General features: G+C 43.2%; 1 protein-coding gene and 2 long non-coding RNA genes across 5 annotated transcripts in view; 1 reads left to right on the top strand and 2 right to left on the bottom strand.

The window, feature by feature from the left end:
• PGM5 (phosphoglucomutase 5) overlaps positions 1 to 1,850 on the bottom strand; it is an 87,020-nt gene extending 85,170 nt beyond the window's left edge. Inside the window, exon 1 of the mRNA XM_083816017.1 lies at positions 1,470 to 1,850. Within this exon, the coding sequence (XP_083672143.1) occupies positions 1,470 to 1,730 (261 nt within the window). The 5' untranslated portion in view covers positions 1,731 to 1,850. The remainder of the gene's footprint in view (positions 1 to 1,469) is intronic.
• Positions 1,851 to 1,853: 3 nt separating this feature from the next.
• On the top strand, positions 1,854 to 10,351 carry LOC310889044. 3 transcript variants are annotated; one of them, XR_014576335.1, is made up of 3 exons: positions 1,854 to 2,515; positions 5,370 to 7,355; positions 9,050 to 10,351. It is a non-coding gene; the product is annotated as an uncharacterized lncRNA (long non-coding RNA). The 3 variants fall into 3 exon arrangements; XR_014576336.1 differs by having other exon boundaries at positions 8,811 to 10,351; XR_014576337.1 differs by lacking the exon at positions 9,050 to 10,351 and having other exon boundaries at positions 1,865 to 2,515; positions 5,370 to 5,547; positions 7,250 to 8,800.
• On the bottom strand, positions 2,584 to 11,220 carry LOC310889045. Its single transcript, XR_014576338.1, has 2 exons — positions 10,358 to 11,220; positions 2,584 to 5,508 (listed from the first exon to the last, which is right to left on the bottom strand). It is a non-coding gene; the product is annotated as an uncharacterized lncRNA (long non-coding RNA).
• Positions 11,221 to 18,149: the final 6,929 nt, after the last annotated feature.

Genomic DNA, 18,149 nt, shown 5'->3' with positions numbered 1-18,149 from the left:
CAACTTCTTGCCTCCCTCAGCACCTCAGTCCTTGTGGTCACCTTGCAGCCCTAACTCACACTGCCCACACAAGGGACACGCACGACCTCAGGTCGGGCAAAGCAGCTCTCGCTGCAGGGCTGCCGCTTTAGCTTTCACTGTGCTTTATCCTGCCCTGTCAGCAGACAGTTCCAGCGGCTTCCCTCACTGAGCCAGCTGGAAGAGGGGCCAGGGGAAAGGGCTCCTCTGGGCCTCCCATGGGGCTCCCAGCAGCAAGTTGCGGCACCCTGCTGCTCCCCACAGCCGGTGCTCGCTCCCCGTGCCGCACATCCTGGCGGGTGCCCCGAGAGCCTTCCTCGTGCCCGGTGCCACTGAGACTCCGTCCCGTGCCAAGCCCTGCGTGAACAGCGAGTTTACACAGGCACCTGGTACGCAAGGCAGGCAGGCTCCCTGAAACCTCAGGTGCTGCTCAGCGTGTTTGGTAGCATTGGACTGGCGCGACCGCAATTTTGGGATAAATTAAAACTGCTCGTTGTTTGCAACGGGCTGGCTAAACCACACAGCTCGTACTTGACAGTAATGAGAAGGAAAGATTCAGACACATGGAAATTTGCTTTGAAGTTGAAGGACATTCTGGTTATGAAATTGCACTGAATGTAAAGAACTTTGGGGAAATTAAAAAAAAAAATCAAGTCAATTCACTAATAAAAATGTGATAAAATTGTATTGCTTCTTTTGCAAGACCTGAAGAATCAAATTAGCCATCCTAACGAAGAGACAGCAGTTTCAACTCTGCTTTAAAGTGAAAACTTCGAGCCTACGTTAGCTGGTATTTCCAACTAGAAAGCTGGAAATACGTACAAATAGACACATAAGTGTGTGCTATCAGAAGATATAGGTTCTCTTACTATTTTTTATTTTCAAAATTGAACAAAAGAAACCTGTAAGCCATCTGATCAGAGTTATCTGTCACTGTTGTCTTCTTGTATTTCATAATTTGTTCATTTGGTGAACAGGGAAGAACAATTTTTCCTAAGGTGCAGCCAAGGTGCTGTATTTCTCCTGTTTCGACAATATTTTCCCTTTATGTCTTTAAAAGACCATGAGTACACGCTTGACACCTTCGTTTCCCACACACTTATTTCTAATTCCGCCACATTTCTCTGCCGCGGGGTCAAACGCGCTTTCCAGCTCCCGCGCCTGCCCCATGAGGGGCGAGGCGTGAAGCGAGGCGGCGGGGCCGGCAGCCCCTCGGGGCTCTCAGGGACACCTCGGCTACACCCGGGGGCACCACAGCCTAAGGGGCGGCGGGGCCGGCACAGCCCGGGGGCGAACCGCGCCGAGCCGCCTGAGGGGCGAGCCCGAGCCCTGAGGGGCGCCGAGGCGTGAGGCGGCGGGCGGCCGTTGGCGGGGCGGGAAGGGCCGCGGGCGGGCAGCCGCCGCCCTGAGGGGGCGCCGCGAGGGCGGCGGGGGGGGCTCGCTGGTCTTACCCCGTTGGCCGCCGCCATCTGGACGACGATCTCGATGGCCGCCCGGCTGAAGTACCTGCCGTCGCTGCCCACCACCATGGTGCAGCCCTGGCGGTCGCGGAGGTCGACGGAGGAGAGGAGGCTCTGCACGAAGTTGGGCAGGTAGTTGCGCTGGCTCTCGAAGAGCCCCGTGGGGCGCCGCAGCCCCCCGCCGCCCGTCGGCCGCTGGTCCTCGTAGGGCGCCGTCTGCACGGTCAGCACCGGGATGGGGGTCCTCTCCATGGCGGCGCCCCGCCGCCGCCCGCCCGGCTGTGGCTCGGCTGGCGAGCGGCAGCCTCTGGCGGCCGGGCTGGCTGGCTGGACGGCGGCGGGGCGGCGGCAGGCGGTGCCGCCCCCCCCCCCCCCCGGCCGCCGCGGGGTCGGGCTCCCTCACGGCCGGCCCCCCGGGACGGAGGCGGGCTCGGGGCCCCCGCGGCACCTCTGCCGTCGGCCAAAAATAGCCCTGCAAGGCGAAGCCGAGCGCCGCCGCCTCCTGCCAGGGCTGTAACTGGAGGCTGGGGGCAGAGGGGCGGACAGCGCGGCACACTTGCGCGGGGGGATCACGCTCTGTCAGCGCCGCAGCCGGCCCCGGCAGGCACGTATGGTCCCGGGAGGCACTATCGGCAGCCGGCCGTGCCGTCCCCGAGGGAGCGCAGCCCCGCTCCGGGTGCCAGAAACACCTGCATCTGACCCCGAGTCCGCTCCCTCGCTGGAGGTGGTGGTGCCCCGTTTTGCGGGCGAGAAAAGAGAGGAGCAAGGAATTAATGCATAAACACCGTCTTTCACTACAGAGCCTGAAGTGAGGCGAAGGGATTTTTTCCCCGTGTTGCTCACAAGCAAGCTTCTTGGATAATAAGCAGGCTCACAGAGGGGTTTTCTTTTGTTTGTTTTCACAGCAGGAGTTGAGTACCACAGAAAGGGTCTAGTCTGACAGAAGGATAACCGAACATGCAAGTTTCCATCCAGGCGTCTTTCCTGTGAGGCTAAGCATCCCTCTGAAACAGTCTTTCACTTTGAAAAAGTGTCAGGTATTATGGATTTCCTAGGGATGTTCATTGACTCAGTCCATTCACGTCAGTGTTCATTCTGCTTAAAATAAACGCAGAGGTGCTAGCACTATTGCAGGGATGTCTGACATTTCCCAGTATAAAAGCAGTGTTTACAGATGCTTATGGCTGTCAAACATCAGCTGAAATTTTCCATCCAAATGCTTGCTTCACACTAGGTCCACACAACAGTGTTGTGTGTGTGTGTGTGTTTTGTTTTGTTTTGTTTTTTCTTGCCAGGGCAGCTCTGTTGGCTGGAGAACTGGAAAAAAAAAAAAAAAACAGGCATGCAACCTAAATGTCATTCTTGTGCTTATGAAATCCCTGAATAAGTGCACCTGAGCAGATAAAAAAATTTGTAGTTCACTTGGTTCTCTTTCGTGGAAGCATTCGCAAGGTCTCCGCTAAAGAGGCTGCTCAGAAACTGCTCAGAAACTTGATGGAGTGTCAAGGCTCAACAAGACATGTTAGCAGCATTACAAGAGGTGACCAGGCAAACAAGGAGTAAAATGCTTCTGTCTATTACATAGTCTAAGTGCTCATGAAGCAAGACTCATGAGAGTAAGACTCTCAGTGAGACTCACCTGATGAATGGTAACCACAGTAACTCAGTCATGCTTTTGAGCCGTCTCTGCAGACCTCTTGGTGGTTCGGGCAGACTATGTATGGCATTTTTAAAATGATTGTCTACTACTCATCCACCCCATTGTGAGTGACCACCACCTTCACAGCAGAATGCTATCCATGCCACAGTAGGCAAGGCCTGACAGTTTAAATAAACTTGCCCGCTGAAGCAGGTAGGAATTTTAGCTCTCTTGAAGGGTCACTTACATTCTGGCATAGAGCCAGTACTGCAGAACAGATAGAAAGAAGCAGTAATCTGTTCCCTGTTAGATCTCCTAGAGCTTATGTACTATGGTCTATAGTAGAGCTATGTCAGCAAAGCCATTGTTGCAGGGATCTCTCTGTTTAGATGAGCCCACATGCTGGCCTTTTTGTGACAGTGGACGATTTAATAGATAAATCATTTCTGAAAAGGAAGAAGGAGAAAATGTTTTTCCTTAAGAAAAGTCCTAAACTTACCAGTGTTTGAGAAATTCTAGTGCTCCTATGCTCTGAACAACAGTAGAAGTGGGGTAATAATATAATATTTCCAGAGGGTCGTCTATGTGTTTAAGCCTGTGAACTAGGTTGATGGTTGGTTGGTTGTTTTTTTGTTTGTGTGTTTGTTTGTTTGTTTGTTTTGAATTCAGAAATCAATGGAAGAAAAACTAGAAGAAAAGTAAATCTATCCAGTATTTCTTAGAAATATCAATTCTGCAGAAATTAGTGACATTTATGGCTGTCTGTTCCAATCAGAATGCATGTTAAATAGCAAAAGGAAAGTATAGAAATGCCAGTTCTCACGCTCCTAATGCAAACAAGGCACAGTTATAGATGAGGTGGTTACACCTTAAATAATTTTGGGCATTACCAGTAATGCAGCCACAATATATAGGCTGCAATAGTGAAAACTGAAATTGAATCAGGTAACTGACACTGACTACAGCAACAATTCAAAGAGGAAACAGCAACAAAGGTAGAAAGCCTTAGAAACAATGGATGATAAGTTCCAAATACCAAATAAAGGAATACACAGGATCAAAGTAAGAAGCAAAGTACTAGTCTTCAAAACAGGGAAATGACTGGACATTTTGTACTTGTAGGGGAAATGCATTCAGCGTTTGGAAAAAAAAAATACATCAGTTTGGAGAATGCCACAAACACTGAAATTCCCAGAATATACATGTTTTAGAGGCACTGATAGTGACAGTTTTCCAGAAGTGTTTGTTTTCAGCCATTTCCTCTACATAAACAATGTTGAAAAGTAAAGAAAAATAGTGTTTTGGAGTTTTTTTTCAGGTATCACCTTGACATTGGCTCTACCAGGAGTATAATGGATTATAAAGAGCACTGTAAATTTTTTAATTCATAGTCAGTCTTTCCTAGAAAAGTATCTCCAGGCAAAAGTCTTCATGATCGCTCTTTTACTGTGATTCCTTTAATAATTTGCAGAACTCGAGTTCCCAAAGTCATACTATTTCCTGAGAAGCTCAGTTGTTGTTGTTATTGTTGTTTCAATTAAAAACTCACCAGCCTAGAGAACTAGAGAATGTATAGAACTAGAGAACATTCTAGTACAAGAACTGAGTAAAAGGAACCTTTTTTTTTTTTTAATAAGTTCCCAATTTTTCAAGCACCTGGATTAGCATTACATTGATGTATTTATACCTGGGAAAGCTCTTCAAATTCTCTTTTATAGCAATGTGAGTCCCACAAGTGGCTCTGCTCTCAGCAAATTTCATTCAAAAGTGGAGGTCTCTGTAAATGGCCTCTATTGCAGTACATTAAGTGGTTACTGCTATGTATCTCTTAACAAAGGAACAACTATCAATATGGGATGATATTAAAACCTTGGAATGCCTTCAAGGAAAACAACAGCTAAATATATTCTTAGAATTACCATAGTGTGTTGTGATTTAGTCTTTAAATGGTGGTAAAATGAAAAACAACTTAATGGAGTGATAGAATACATGCTCAATTTGCTCCGTTTCCAAGTAAAACAATTAGCTTTCTGACTGCCAACTTTGCAGGCTAGCTTTGGCATACATTATCCAGCTCAGGAGTATTTTCAACCTTTATTTTGATTAACGCTTGTTAATTTCTGGGCCTTATAATGTTTACAATAACTCACTTGTGTTCTGCGATTGAATGAGTCAATGTTGTAAGAGACATAATTTTTACATTTTGTTATTTTTTTCCAGCATTGTACTGATGTCTGTTCTTGTGCCTTTAGCTCCAATTTTTTCATCCACTGAGCTGGACACTGGGTTCTTGTCTGATTGACTCACAGGAAAGAAATCACTCCCACAGAAGTCCTCTGTAGCCATGTAATTACTTCTGCCTCAGTGGCCTGGTGACCGTAAGTGTCCCCTCTGCAAGACAACAGAAACTGCAAAGGGATCTGCTTAAAGGTTGGTTAAAGAAGCCCAGCCCAGATGTGATTTGATGCAAATATACAAAAAATTGCTATGGACCTGAAGCTTATTTCCTGTTAAAGAAAAATATTCTTTTTTATTGCCTTGCAAACGCTGCCTCAGCAGCAGAACTGTGTTAATACCATTAGCTAACAAGTTTTGCTCCTCAATTTGCATTACTAGTCGTAATTCAGTGCTAGGATACCTGAGTTTTGGATAGAAACATACTTTTACAACAGTTCCGTGCAGTACATGCTTGTGATAGAAATGCAGATAGATACTCAAAATTAAGCCATGCACCAAGGTGCCATATTTTGCATTTCAAATTCTCATTCTGGCATGCAACTGGATTTTCCAATTACTGTTAAAGTGCAGGGATCATTTGAAGAACAGCATACAGTTTTCTCATTATCAAATGAAAATTGCTAATCTGACCTATAAAAAAAAAAAACATTTTGCAGAAAAGTCATCATAAAATGTTGGCACATCAAAATCAAAACATAGAAAGAAAATAGCTAATTCCAATCTATGTACTGTTTTGCAAATAAAAGCAAAAACAATTTTTAAAACACACTGCTTCCAGATGAGGCATTTTCTACTTGTGAGTACTTCATTTTCTCTGGCTTTAATGACCTTGTTTCGAAATGTAAATCACTTTGGAGTTAAAAAAAAATAAAAGAGAAAATCAAAATGAAAGATTTTTAAGTAGCTTGAGCTGTCCTTTCTTTCACACCAAAAGATGAAAATGAGTTCACAAATGAAAGATTTTCTATGTAAGCCCTGCTATAAACTGTTTAGAAAAGGTCAAAAAGTGTATTTTTATACACTTGTAGGAAAATGAGTTCCCTTGTAGCAGGGCTTTATTGAGAAATAGTATTAATAATAATGTGGATATCACAACTCAGAGAGGCTGTTTTCTGGAAATTACTCTTAATCACCGGAAAAGGCTATATTTCACCACAGCTGTAAGCTTCTAATTATTATGAAACAGGGCTATTGTTCTAAGGGACATTTTCACACAAACTCACATGCAAATTGATTTACAGAGTCCACACAGCAAAAGTTCCCTAAAAAAATGATTCTCATAATTGGCAACTAGTTTACTGCTATGTCAGCAACTCACAATGTTGCATAGATTAGGTATGACTTAAAAAATTGCCCATCACTAAGCATCAAATTAGGAAAAACAAGGAAGGAAGGGAGTGAGGAAGGAAGATCACTGATCATTAACCTAACAGAGAAAGCAACATTTGTAAAAATAACATCCCCTCAAATGCGGAAAGTTTATTTAAATATTTTTGTGCATAACTGAGAAAATCGGGATAAGTATCCATTTCAAAACTATAACAATATGCCTACTCAAATTAGTGCTTTCAATTCTCTGGGTATCTTGGCATCACTAGCAATTTTTCTTTTTCCAGTGCTATGAACAGACCAATCAGTTATTCTTATTTTCAATAAGTAAATCCATAAACACTCAGGCATGCACATTGAGTTCTAGTCCACGAGGCATGGAAAGGTAAGGGCATTTACCCATTCAGCCCTTGCTAGTCTGGGCAAGAGGCAGAACCTGAATGTGGGCCCAAGCAACTGTCTTTGTCCCCACTCTAGTCCTGCCACAGCTCACCAGCTCCATTGCTGCCAGGACTGGAGCAAGCAGGGGAAGCAGCTGAAACTAATTCTCCTATCGCCTTAACAGGGACTTGGAATGTGACTCACCAGCATGGGAAAGGAAACAAAATACAATGCCTGGGAGTTGAAGTAAGCCTTCTTCAGTCCTGCAAGGGGATATGCAAAGCTTCTATGTATGTATTGCCATTCTATGCATGTATTGCAAGAACAACATTATACTTACTTACACAGCCTTCTTAGGTCATCAACTGTTATGCACTCCCTGTACATTAAAAGAATTAAAATATATTCAAGTCTTGGTCTGCATGCTAGGTTTGCTGTCTAGTCCAAAACAAGTGCTGCTGTACAGTGGCTTTGGCTGGATGTCTGAAATCAGGATGTAGTGGATACGTTTCTGCACAAATTACAGCTTCTCATTAGGCAGCCTGGCTGGGTTCATACAGCCTGGGAAAAGGGGTGGAATAAATGCTGTGTTGATAATAAGACTGTAAGTAATGTACAATTCAAGTTTTTCTCAGTATTGTTCAATAACTCCTGTTTAACAGCTGCTAGATTCAATCATTCAAGTAAGCTCTAAAATGTGTATAACTCTGTGCACACACTAGCTACCAACATTAGGAATCTGGACATCTGCAGAGGACATCTTCTGGGAACATTTCAGTATTCTTAACTTGAGTTCATGCTGGGGTTTATGTAGAGATGTGAGATTATTCTTCTCTGTGTGGGAATTAAAAATGAATGAATACCAAAAAACTCAGCATGGAATAATGAACCATCAACCTATACAATGTTAGTTCCTGTCCTTTAATTAAATACAGATTGGGAAGTCACTTGATTCAAGGGTAGAGAGAGCTGGGATGGGGATGGGGAAGGGAAAGGCTAGGGACAAGAAAGATCTGTGCAGAACAGTTGTCTCCTTCTTACCAGCAGGAAAAGGCACTTGGGAGAGGGCACTGTGCAGTACGAGTCCCTCCTACTACCCCATAAAAATGCTTCGGGGCAGTCAGTGCCCAGAATGAACAATGCACATTGTTCGTTCAATGATGTGATGATGTGTGCATTGAACAATGCACACATGCAAAACAAAAAGGACTTCCGACATGGATCTTCTGGAAGTTATTCACAGAATCTGGAAATGTATTTAAGCCATCTAAAACACTAATATTATCAAATGTTAACATTTTGTAATTACCTAATTAAATTCTTGTTCAGGAGGTGACAGATTCTCTGAGTCCAGCAGAAACTCTTCCTATATTTGTTTCTGTAGGAATATGTCTTTTCCTTCTGGAAGCGCTTAATATAGAGCAATGCTTCATACTCTTAGTTTTGCCCACTGTTAAGAGATTTGTAGTCTTTCTAACACAAATAAGTAAGTTAATTAATCCTTCTACATGTAAGATTACATGTGCAATCACCACAATCTTGTTGGCCTGTGTGGTAAAGATCGTTATATTCTGTTTAAGAAACTGTTTGTGTTGCCAAGTAAGCAACATGCCGTCAAGTCCTGATTTAGCAAGAGCTTACTCCGTATATGCTGTGGAAGCCTTCCACTTCCATTTATGGCTATTTACCATTTGTGTCACAAGTTAAGAGTGAAAACTTCATGCATATGATTGACATTCTGGCAGGTGACATTCAAAGAATAAAGCACAACCTGCAAACTGCTCCGACTGCAAAAGACCTGCAGATTTCAGGTCTGATGTTCCGAGGCGCAAGAAATAGGTACTACCACTGCAGCCAATGAGAATGACACGAGACCAGGCTGTTATGCTGTGACATCATGTTCTATAACTGTTACCGAATAATCCTCACAGATACTGCCAACTGAATGGCCTCTTCACCATCGTTTCCCACTTTTGCATTTCAGAAACCTGGCAGATAAATTGCTTCATGGCCCAGAGTTTGCTCCTTACAAGCTAGCATATCCGCTATGTATGTTGATGCTTTCCAATGGAATTGCTGAGTAAAATGAAACAAAACTAACCAGAATCTCACCTGAGGACCAGCAGTTTGATACGGGGAGCTGGGCAGTGATAACAGAGAAGTGAAATGTACATTCTGATATATATTCTGGCTATCTTTTTGAGCCACCAGCACCAGGGATGCTAATTAGTAATGGTAACAGAGAAAACGCTGGTTTTCTCACTGTACTGGCAGATTGGCGTACAAAGCTAAGACACTGGTTTTTGTACAGATCTGCTGCCCACACAATTAAAAAGTCCTGGAATTTTTAACTTGTAGTCAAAGCATATATAAAGCTGAAAAATGCACAGCAGGAAACACTCTTCCCCAGCCATTCTGAAAGCAAACACCTTTGAAGGGAGATACACAATATTATGATTGTTTGGTTCAGGGACTCCTTGTTGTATATATGCTGGCTTCCACAACAAGGTATCAAGGTAGGAAAAACAAAGAAGGGGTTGTCATCTCTGCTCCAAGTCACAGTCTCTCTGACAAGGACTCAAGACTTGAAAACTATTCAGGAATGCAACAGAGATGGAAGGAGAAAGCAACACGGAAAACCAGCTCCTTGGAATGAGGGGGGAAAAAATAATACCAAGTTTACTTTCTGAGTTTTGGGTAAAGTCACATTTAAGTCCCTCAGTTTACACGCTTTAGAAAGCTCTTTAAGACCTTGGGATTACAAAGCCACCCTAGGTACATTTTCAGGAAGGTCCCAGGCAGAATTCCATCAATTCCTTAAAAAGTATCAATATCATGGTTCAGATCACTTTGTATAGTTGATTAAAGAATTTCTCTGCTCCTCTTTGCACCTAGTGAAAAAGACATTGTTAACTTCAGTCTTCACTGTCTGCTGTTTCTGGCCCTGCCATTTCAGGGAATATTACTGGTTAAAGCATGGGAGATTTTTCTCTTTTTAAGAATTTCCCTCTCTTTCATGTCAAGGATCAAGAAAGTTTTCAGCATTAATACTCTAAATTCTAGCTGACAGACAGATTTTCCCAGCAAACTTATTTTATCATCTGACTATAAGTGGTGGCAAGAAGAGAAATGTCTTATGGTAATGTACTGTGTCTGTTAAACAGCTTCTCTGAATTCAGGTGGCTCTGACTATTTCTTTGACCACTAACAAGCTTGGATAGACATAAAAGCAGTACCTTAAAGGGATTAAAATAATCCAGAAAAAAATACTGACTTTAAGTTCTGAACCGACCTTATACTCCAGAAAAATCAGACAGAACCGAGTCAAAGGTGTAGTTTCGAGGTGATTCACGACATCGCCGCTCGAGTCCTGAGAATCCCAGCCAGCTTTCAGCAGTGATGCGCAAACTGATCGGGCAGCGCCTCCTTCTGCAGTCGTTCCCTGTGTCTGCTCGTCAACGGTCCGTTTTTCCGCAGGAAAAGCTGCTTTATTTTTCCCTTCCTTAGCCTGCCACGTCCTGCTGCTCGTCCGTGAGACACCTGCAAGCCCAGCAGGGTGTTTCGCTGGGCATCCCCGCTTGGAGGAGCGCCTCTGAGCGCCTGCAGTCAGAAAAGCTGGCTTTTCCATTCTGGTGCCTCTTCCCTCCTGGTCTTCCCTGCCCTTTCATTTGGCTTCGGGTGAATCCAGTGACACTTCAGATTTTCTTATCTAGATACTTTGCAAGCACAAGTGGAATCAATATTTGATGCACTTTGGAAAACGAGCCTAGCTGTGCTTGGCAATTGCAACACAAAGTTAACTAAATTACTAATATAAGCAAAGTATCAATTGCAGGTATTTAATAGGTGGTTTCCCTGCAGATTTCCAAGGCACTGAGTTAATGTACCTAGTATTTCTGTGATTGTAAAGGCATACAGAGAATAAAATAATAAAATTTCTCTTTCCAAAGAACTGCAAGGCTGAATTGCTGTTTTTATTGGGCTGTAAACTACTCAGCTGTTCTGTTTCCTGGTTGAGGATCTCTGACCACTTACAAGAAAGGAAATGAACATGTCTCCATGTAATAGCGCAATAGACAATAAATTATCAGCTTAAATCACAAGCAGGGTGATACAGGTGACCTTTGTGCAACCATGGGGGATAATTCCTTTAATTCCTGCTATATATAAAACAATTCATTTTATGCCAGCAGTCCAGCTCTGGATTGAGGTCTTCAGAGCCTAATGCTTCAGAAATGAATCTGCCTTGAGCAAGTTTGTCTTATTTAGTCCACAAAGCTTTTTAAAGAAGTAACATGCTGCTTAATTTCTTCACTCTAGAGCTACAAGTTCGTTTTCCTGGGAGACTCCCCTTGCACAGAAGTGAGGGTCTGTGTGTGCATGCCAAGCTGTTTTGACTTGCTCGCATCAGGCTTTACTTTGAATTCTATTGTCTTTGATGCCACTTCCCTTCCAGCTTCTCTTGCAGATAAGTAACAAGCAAATGTCCTACCAAAGTGGTGGTCTCCTGGGGTTTCTGGACTTTGAATATTTTAGCTTTTCTTCAGCCAGTCTTGACCTAATACAAAAATATTCAACCATAGTTCACAAGCATTTCTCTTTCAGCCTCAGCCCCATGGCAATGACTTTTTTTATTCACAAAATCACATTTGAGTGAAAAGGACTGGAAGCATACATGAAAACATATGACAAATTAGCCTTCTCCTTCATAACAGACAATGTTAAAATACAAATAGTTAAAAAGAGGTTAGGACAAACTCAGAAATGGTGTCTGTGGACACTGCATCCCTTTTTCTTAGTGGTGCCTCTTAACAAAGAGTGTATTACAGAATAGTCTCATTTGTCTTCCATCCTGCCCTTTCCCAGCAGTGCTGTGTGCATCATTTCCTGCACGCTTAAACATGGACAAAATGCAGCTTCACACATTTAACATCCATGATTTTCCTGTTTTTCTGCTGCGTTATTGGACTGCCTCATCCAGAGCATGTGTTGTCTAGCAGCCTTCAGCATAAATGTCTGTCAGTGGTGTGGAGCAGGACTGCCTGACCTGGCAATTCCTCAAAGAGTACAAATTGCTATTGATTGGTACCTACAGAGCTAAAGCAAGGAAGAGCAGCTGTAACTCAGCATGCCATGCATGATAGATAGTAATAGATGCAAGTGATCCCTCAGGAATTCACACACTGGCGTCCACCCAGTAGCAGCAAGAATATCACCTAGAAGCCTCCTTAGGAATTATATATTCAAAAAGTCCTAATCTTTTCATGGTATGATATAAACATTACCCATGCAGTTGCTTGGGTTTAGATAGATGGTTTTGTTTTCTTTTGTTTTGGATAGATCTCCCTTTTTTCCTTGTTTTCTTTCTTTCTTTTCTTTTTCTTTCTTTCTTTCTTTCTTTCTTTCTTTCTTTCTTTCTTTCTTTCTTTCTTTCTTTCTTTCTTTCTTTCTTTCTTTCTTTCTTTCTTTCTCTCTCTCTCTCTCTCTTTCTCTCTTTCTCTCTCTCTTCCTTCCTTCCTTCCTTCCTTCCTTCCTTCCTTCCTTCCTTCCTTCCTTCCTTCCTTCCTTCCTTCCTTCCTTCCTTCCTTCCTTCCTTCCTTCCTTCCTTCCTTCCTTCCTTCCTTCCTTTCTTTCCTTCCTTTCCTTCCTTTCAGGAGGAGGGGGGAATTAGTTCAATTGTACTGAGAAAATACTGCTTGTATATTCTTCACAATAATGAAGAGCTCTTTTCAGTTGTGATTAAAGTTATCCCTCCTCTGTTAGTGCTCGTGTCAGTAAGCTAAAGTTTAGCTTCTCAGGCACCTTTGATGCCATCATTGGTTCTTGCAATAATGTCAGTAAAGTTGCTCATCAGAAAACTGGTCAGAATTCTCATAGTTTTACAAGACAGAGGTGTCCTGGTTTTGGCTAGGATAGAGTTAGTTTTCCTCCTAATAGTGGTATGGTGCTGTGCTTTGGATTTAGACCACAAGAAGAGGAAAGCATTTAGTAAGAAAAAATAAAATAGAGTTACCACTAAAAAGACATAGGCCTTCTCTCCCTCACCTTTACTGCCTGAAAAAGAGAGTAAATCCAAGATCAGCTTTAGAACCCTGTATGAGAAAACACAAGAACATTGCTGCAGCTAAGCTCAAATCGTTGCTAAAATCAGTGTTACCAGTAGATGACAGCAAATACTAGTTTTCTGCAACATTTTCTTTTCTTTGGTCTGCATAATCTTCGAATATGCTCCCCTCCCCCACCCTTTCCTACCCCCCCATGGAGAAAGTTTTTTTTTCAATGATGTAAATTGTAGCGAATGACATTAAAAAGCACAGTTTCACAAACACTTGATTTCTTAGCTCTGTGCTGCTCCTCTTGCGCACAAGGTTCCCAAACCAGTTTCCAAAAGGCAGGAGCAGACCTCACAACCAGAGGTTCCCTGGCATGCAGTGGCATTTTGGCCTTCACAGGAAAATGTTTGACTGCCGCTGCGTTGCACAGCAACTGGTGCTGCTCCCCAGTCATAAATGTTGATTTGTGATGGACAAAGGTTTGTCTGACTCCTCAGCTAACGGTGAGGGAGGTAGTAGGGGCGGTCTCTTTCCTCCCCCAGAGAAGAAGGAGCAAGTTGCTTCACTAAGAAAAGTAGCGCCACTGCAAGGCACAGGTCTTACAGCTTGGCACAGGTCTTACAGCTCGGCCGAAGGTCTGCGAGCGGAAAAGGCTCAGTTTTTGGGAGACAGCCCGAGGCACGGACGGGGCTCAGTCCTACCCAGGCCCAGCACACTTGGTGGGACACACTTGGAACAAGAAGGGTAATGCCAGTCGGTGGCAGTAGGAAGCACAGGCCCTGGCAGCCCGGTGCCGCAGCCGGTGCCCACCCGTGTGAGCATGGTGTGTTTTGGGAGCAGGTGTTAAGGCTGCAGGTAGCACCCCTCCAGCTGGGGGGGGGGGGGGGGGCACATGGATGTTCCCCAGCGGGTGGACTGTATGCCCTTTTTATTGAGCTAAATAACAAAGTTCTGGGAATGGGTGTTCTGACATATTCTGACGTGCTATTCTGATGAGATAGCTGGGGTAAGTGGGAAACTGGTAGTCCTCCCTTACGGGGAAAAAAAAAAAAAATCCCCCAAATAGCCGGCACCCCTGCCTAACAGCAGACTGGTTAACTGGGCATAAGCCACTTGCTCCAGCTGTAAAACCTGTGACTGGATTAATGAAGCCACCAGATCAATGGGGAAATAGGGAATATTAGGAAAATAGGAAATAGGAAATGCAGCTACAACAAATAGGAAAATACAGCTGCCCATGCTATGTTAGCAAAAGAGCTGGAATCCGTCCTCCTCCCACCTCTCATCCCCTCCATCACACTCTGCATCATGAGGTGTTTTGTAACATACACGCGGTGTCTCAGTGTGAGGACCAGGTAAGGAAATAGTTCTCCAGGCAATGTTTAGGTACCCGACAGACAGGAGGGTGGGAAGCTGCCAGGATCAGTTTCAGCAGAAATGCAAAGTGATGCGGCACCTTCTGGTTAAAATGGGGTGGTGGGCTTCCTTACTGACCCGAGCGGGGCACGGGAGCAGATCCTACCCCTCAGCAAACTTGGCTCCCACCACTCCTGGGGAACACAGGGATGGAGAGATATGGAGTTCTGGTTAGTAGTATTGCAGTGCTTACTCTGAATTGGCTACTGTGAATTATGTTGTGTATTTTTTTTAAATAAAACCTGTCTTCTTTTTTTTTTTTTTCCCTTTAGCTTAAGAGATTGGCTTTCTGCAACACTAATAATAGATGCAACATGGAACACTGATGTCAGACACCCCATGAACCTGCCGGTATTTGTTTTTAAGACAACTGTAATTTACGTAATTTACAGTCAAAATTATAGAATTCAATTTTAGAAAAATATTGATAGGTAATGGGAAAAAAAAAAAAAGCTTATATGTTCTTATGGTCAAAAAAGACAGCTATATAATTGTCTGTTCTGACTTTCCTGCATGTTAAAATAAAATAACCTATGATATTTCTTAGAATGACAGAATTTGGAAATTTGGAAGGGACCCACAGGGATCAAGTCCAGCTCCTTGCTCCACACAGGACCACCCCAAAATCAAACCATAGAATCACGGAATATCCAGAAACTCCAGGAATATGATATCAAGGAATGTGAAATACAATGCATACTCTGGAAGGATGTCCTTCTTTGATTTAAGGAGCCTAGGTAACTGAGACTCCAGGTTGCTTCAGATAGTTAAATATCTGAAAAAGAACATCTTTCCACTACTTGATCTTTGTATAGATCCAGCCCTAGGCTTCAGCTCTGGCTGTGACCTTGTCTGCTAAACTGAGAACAGTTCGGTCTGTGAAAAGCCTCTCACAGCAATGATAAAAATAACTGACAAAAGGTGGAGTGAAAAAATAAAAACATGGTGTTAAAAAGGAAAGTAAATATTAAAAGCATAAGCCTTCAGGTGATTATGACAACTAAAGGTTACTTCTAGAGCTGTGAATTCCTTGTCGCTCCTGGCAGAAACAAACAGACAGCAGCACACTCCACTTTGGCAAGGTGTGAAATTTCTAATTTCTTCACCAAGTTGTGCAATTTCCCAAGGGATATTTTAGTATGAGCAACAGAAAGAATTCTAAGAAACTAAAGCACACTACCTTCCAAAAGTCTGATCTTTGTTTTATGCTCTCTTCTGACAAAGAGAGGTTCCAGAAGACATGCTGTTTTTAAAAATTGCATCTGCTAACAACAACACAAAGAGAACTGTGCAGTTTCAGTGAATTAACCTATTGGAAGGTAGACTCCGTGCTCTGCAGCTAGCACAGCTGAAGACATCGAGATATCCAGGTGCTTGCTTCTGTTCAACAGCAGGAGGGATTGTATTTTTATTGTATTTTAAAAGGAAAACAAACAAAAAACACAGCAAAACTTTTTCCATAAGGAAAGATTTAATGCTGTAAATCCAATCAGCCTATTGTGAAATAAAATAAAATCACACATCCTGAGTAATTCCTGAAAACGGAACACAATAGGTGACACAATCCGATGGTGCTTTGGCTAGTCCAAGGGAAGAGATCGTTATTCTTGGTTATTTTTGGGTTACCTAAAAAAATATGTGGGAAGTAAAATGCAGTAGAGAAAATGCTGCTTTGGAAAGGTGATTCCAGGTAAGAAATATTTGTGATGGTGCAGAGGGTACCAAACTGTTGGGATTTTACAGTGGGATTTACAATGTATTGTAAAATGCCTCCTCTGCCTCTGCTGGGGAAATAAGTGTGATTTTATTGGTAAGACCAATGCCAAGTGCGTACCTAGTATCTTGCATGGTTTAGTGTGGTTTAGCAGAGGCAGAAGCATGGGGAGACCCTGCGCCTGAGTATGTGCAACCCTGCCGGAGCAGGTGGGGCCACGAGGCGTGCCGGGCTGTGGGTGGCTCCTGTCCCACAGTAGGCACAACTTCCTAACGAGCGAGGCACGGCCGCTCACTGCTGCGCCCCTCCTGGGACCCCCACAGGGAGAATCATAGAAGTGAATCATTAAGGTTGGAAAAGACCTCCAAGATCATCTGGTCCAACCACCCCCCTACCACCAGTATCACCCACTAAACCATGTCCCTAAGCACCACGTTCAGAAATGCTGATGCTATTACTCACAGGCCCTTCTCTGCCCCACAGGTGGACCTGCCCCTGCACTCATGCCCTCTCCATGCAGTCTCTGGCATGAACTTACAGGTAACACCTCACTGTAACACAGGCTCCATGCCAGGATGAGGGCATCCTTGATGTTACTGCCACTAACACAAAACAAATAGCAGAAGTGTTCAACCGTCAGTTCATAAAGCGTAGTTTTTATTGGAGCTCAGACGTATACTTTCCTTCTTCTTTTCATTCTGATGTGATGCAAGAACAAGCACCCCAAGCTGGACACATGATACAAGAAAACAGTCCCTCCAACAAATATCCAACAAAAAAGAATACAATAATCTTCTTGGGAGGAGAGAATAAAGAGCAGGCCCTTGATAGTACTACTACTGTGTCAACAGAGTAGACAATGACACGACATGGCAGGCAAACTGATGGCCAGCAAGGATAAAGACGTGCACCATCTCGCCCTGCCTATCTTTCTCTGGGCCAGTGGCTCCCTGCAGATCTATGGGAAGAAATGTGCAAATAGTTTATCGGAGACAGGAGGAGAGAAGAGCTGGTCACGGTGACTGAAGTTTCTCTAGAGCTACCTTTGCAAAAGGTAAGGGCCTGCAGAGGAAGAGTAGTACCAAGATGAGCTGTACAGAAGTAGATGGCCAGCTGCAGAGATGCCCCATTAACAACATCAACACAAACCAGGATATTGACAGTACTTGTGGGATCTCTGGAATATGTGATTGGTAAGCAAATGCAAAAAGAATGCATTTAAACTGTGATGATAAATGTCAGGTATCCATGGCTTGCTGTCTTATGATTCATGGTTGAAGTTCTTATTAAATCTCTGGACCCTTTTTTCAAGTTGAAAATGATCAGTTGGGCACTTCAGAGAATATCAATTCATGTTTCTAAAAGTAACAGACTTCCTGAAGTACATAAGGTATTTATATGATAAAAGGTATTTGATTGCTTTCTCTACCCCCCAAAAAAATATATCTTTTTATAAATGATTGCTTTCTCTGCCAAAAAAAAAAAAATCTTTCTTTTTATAAACTTCAGTTTATAGTTTATGGAAACTTCTTCAAGCTACCTAAAACTACTTACAAATCAATTCACGTCTGCTTGTCTATCCACTGGTAGACTGAGGGCCTCTATCTTAACGGACACATGACTTCATATATTAATCAAATGAGCCAACAGCATCTGGCAGTGAAAGATTAACCATGTCTCCTTCTTCAGTTCGTTGGAAACTCTGTTTCCCTAAGGTCATTTATAATAGTAGAAGCAAAAGAAATTTTTAAGGCTGCTATTCAGGAAATGGCCGTGTATTTTTACTTTGATGCACCTTTTCTCCTAAAGCATACATTATGTGCATAACACGTGACACACCCTAGTGAAAACTAACTTCTGTTTACCCTATTCTTCTACCCTGTTCACCGCATATGCTATAA

This window comes from Anser anser (genome assembly GCF_964211835.1).
Source record: "Anser anser genome assembly, chromosome: Z".
Lineage (NCBI taxonomy): Eukaryota > Metazoa > Chordata > Aves > Anseriformes > Anatidae > Anser > Anser anser.
Note: the sequence above shows the minus strand (reverse complement) of the source record. Positions and strands in the feature narration are given on the sequence as shown.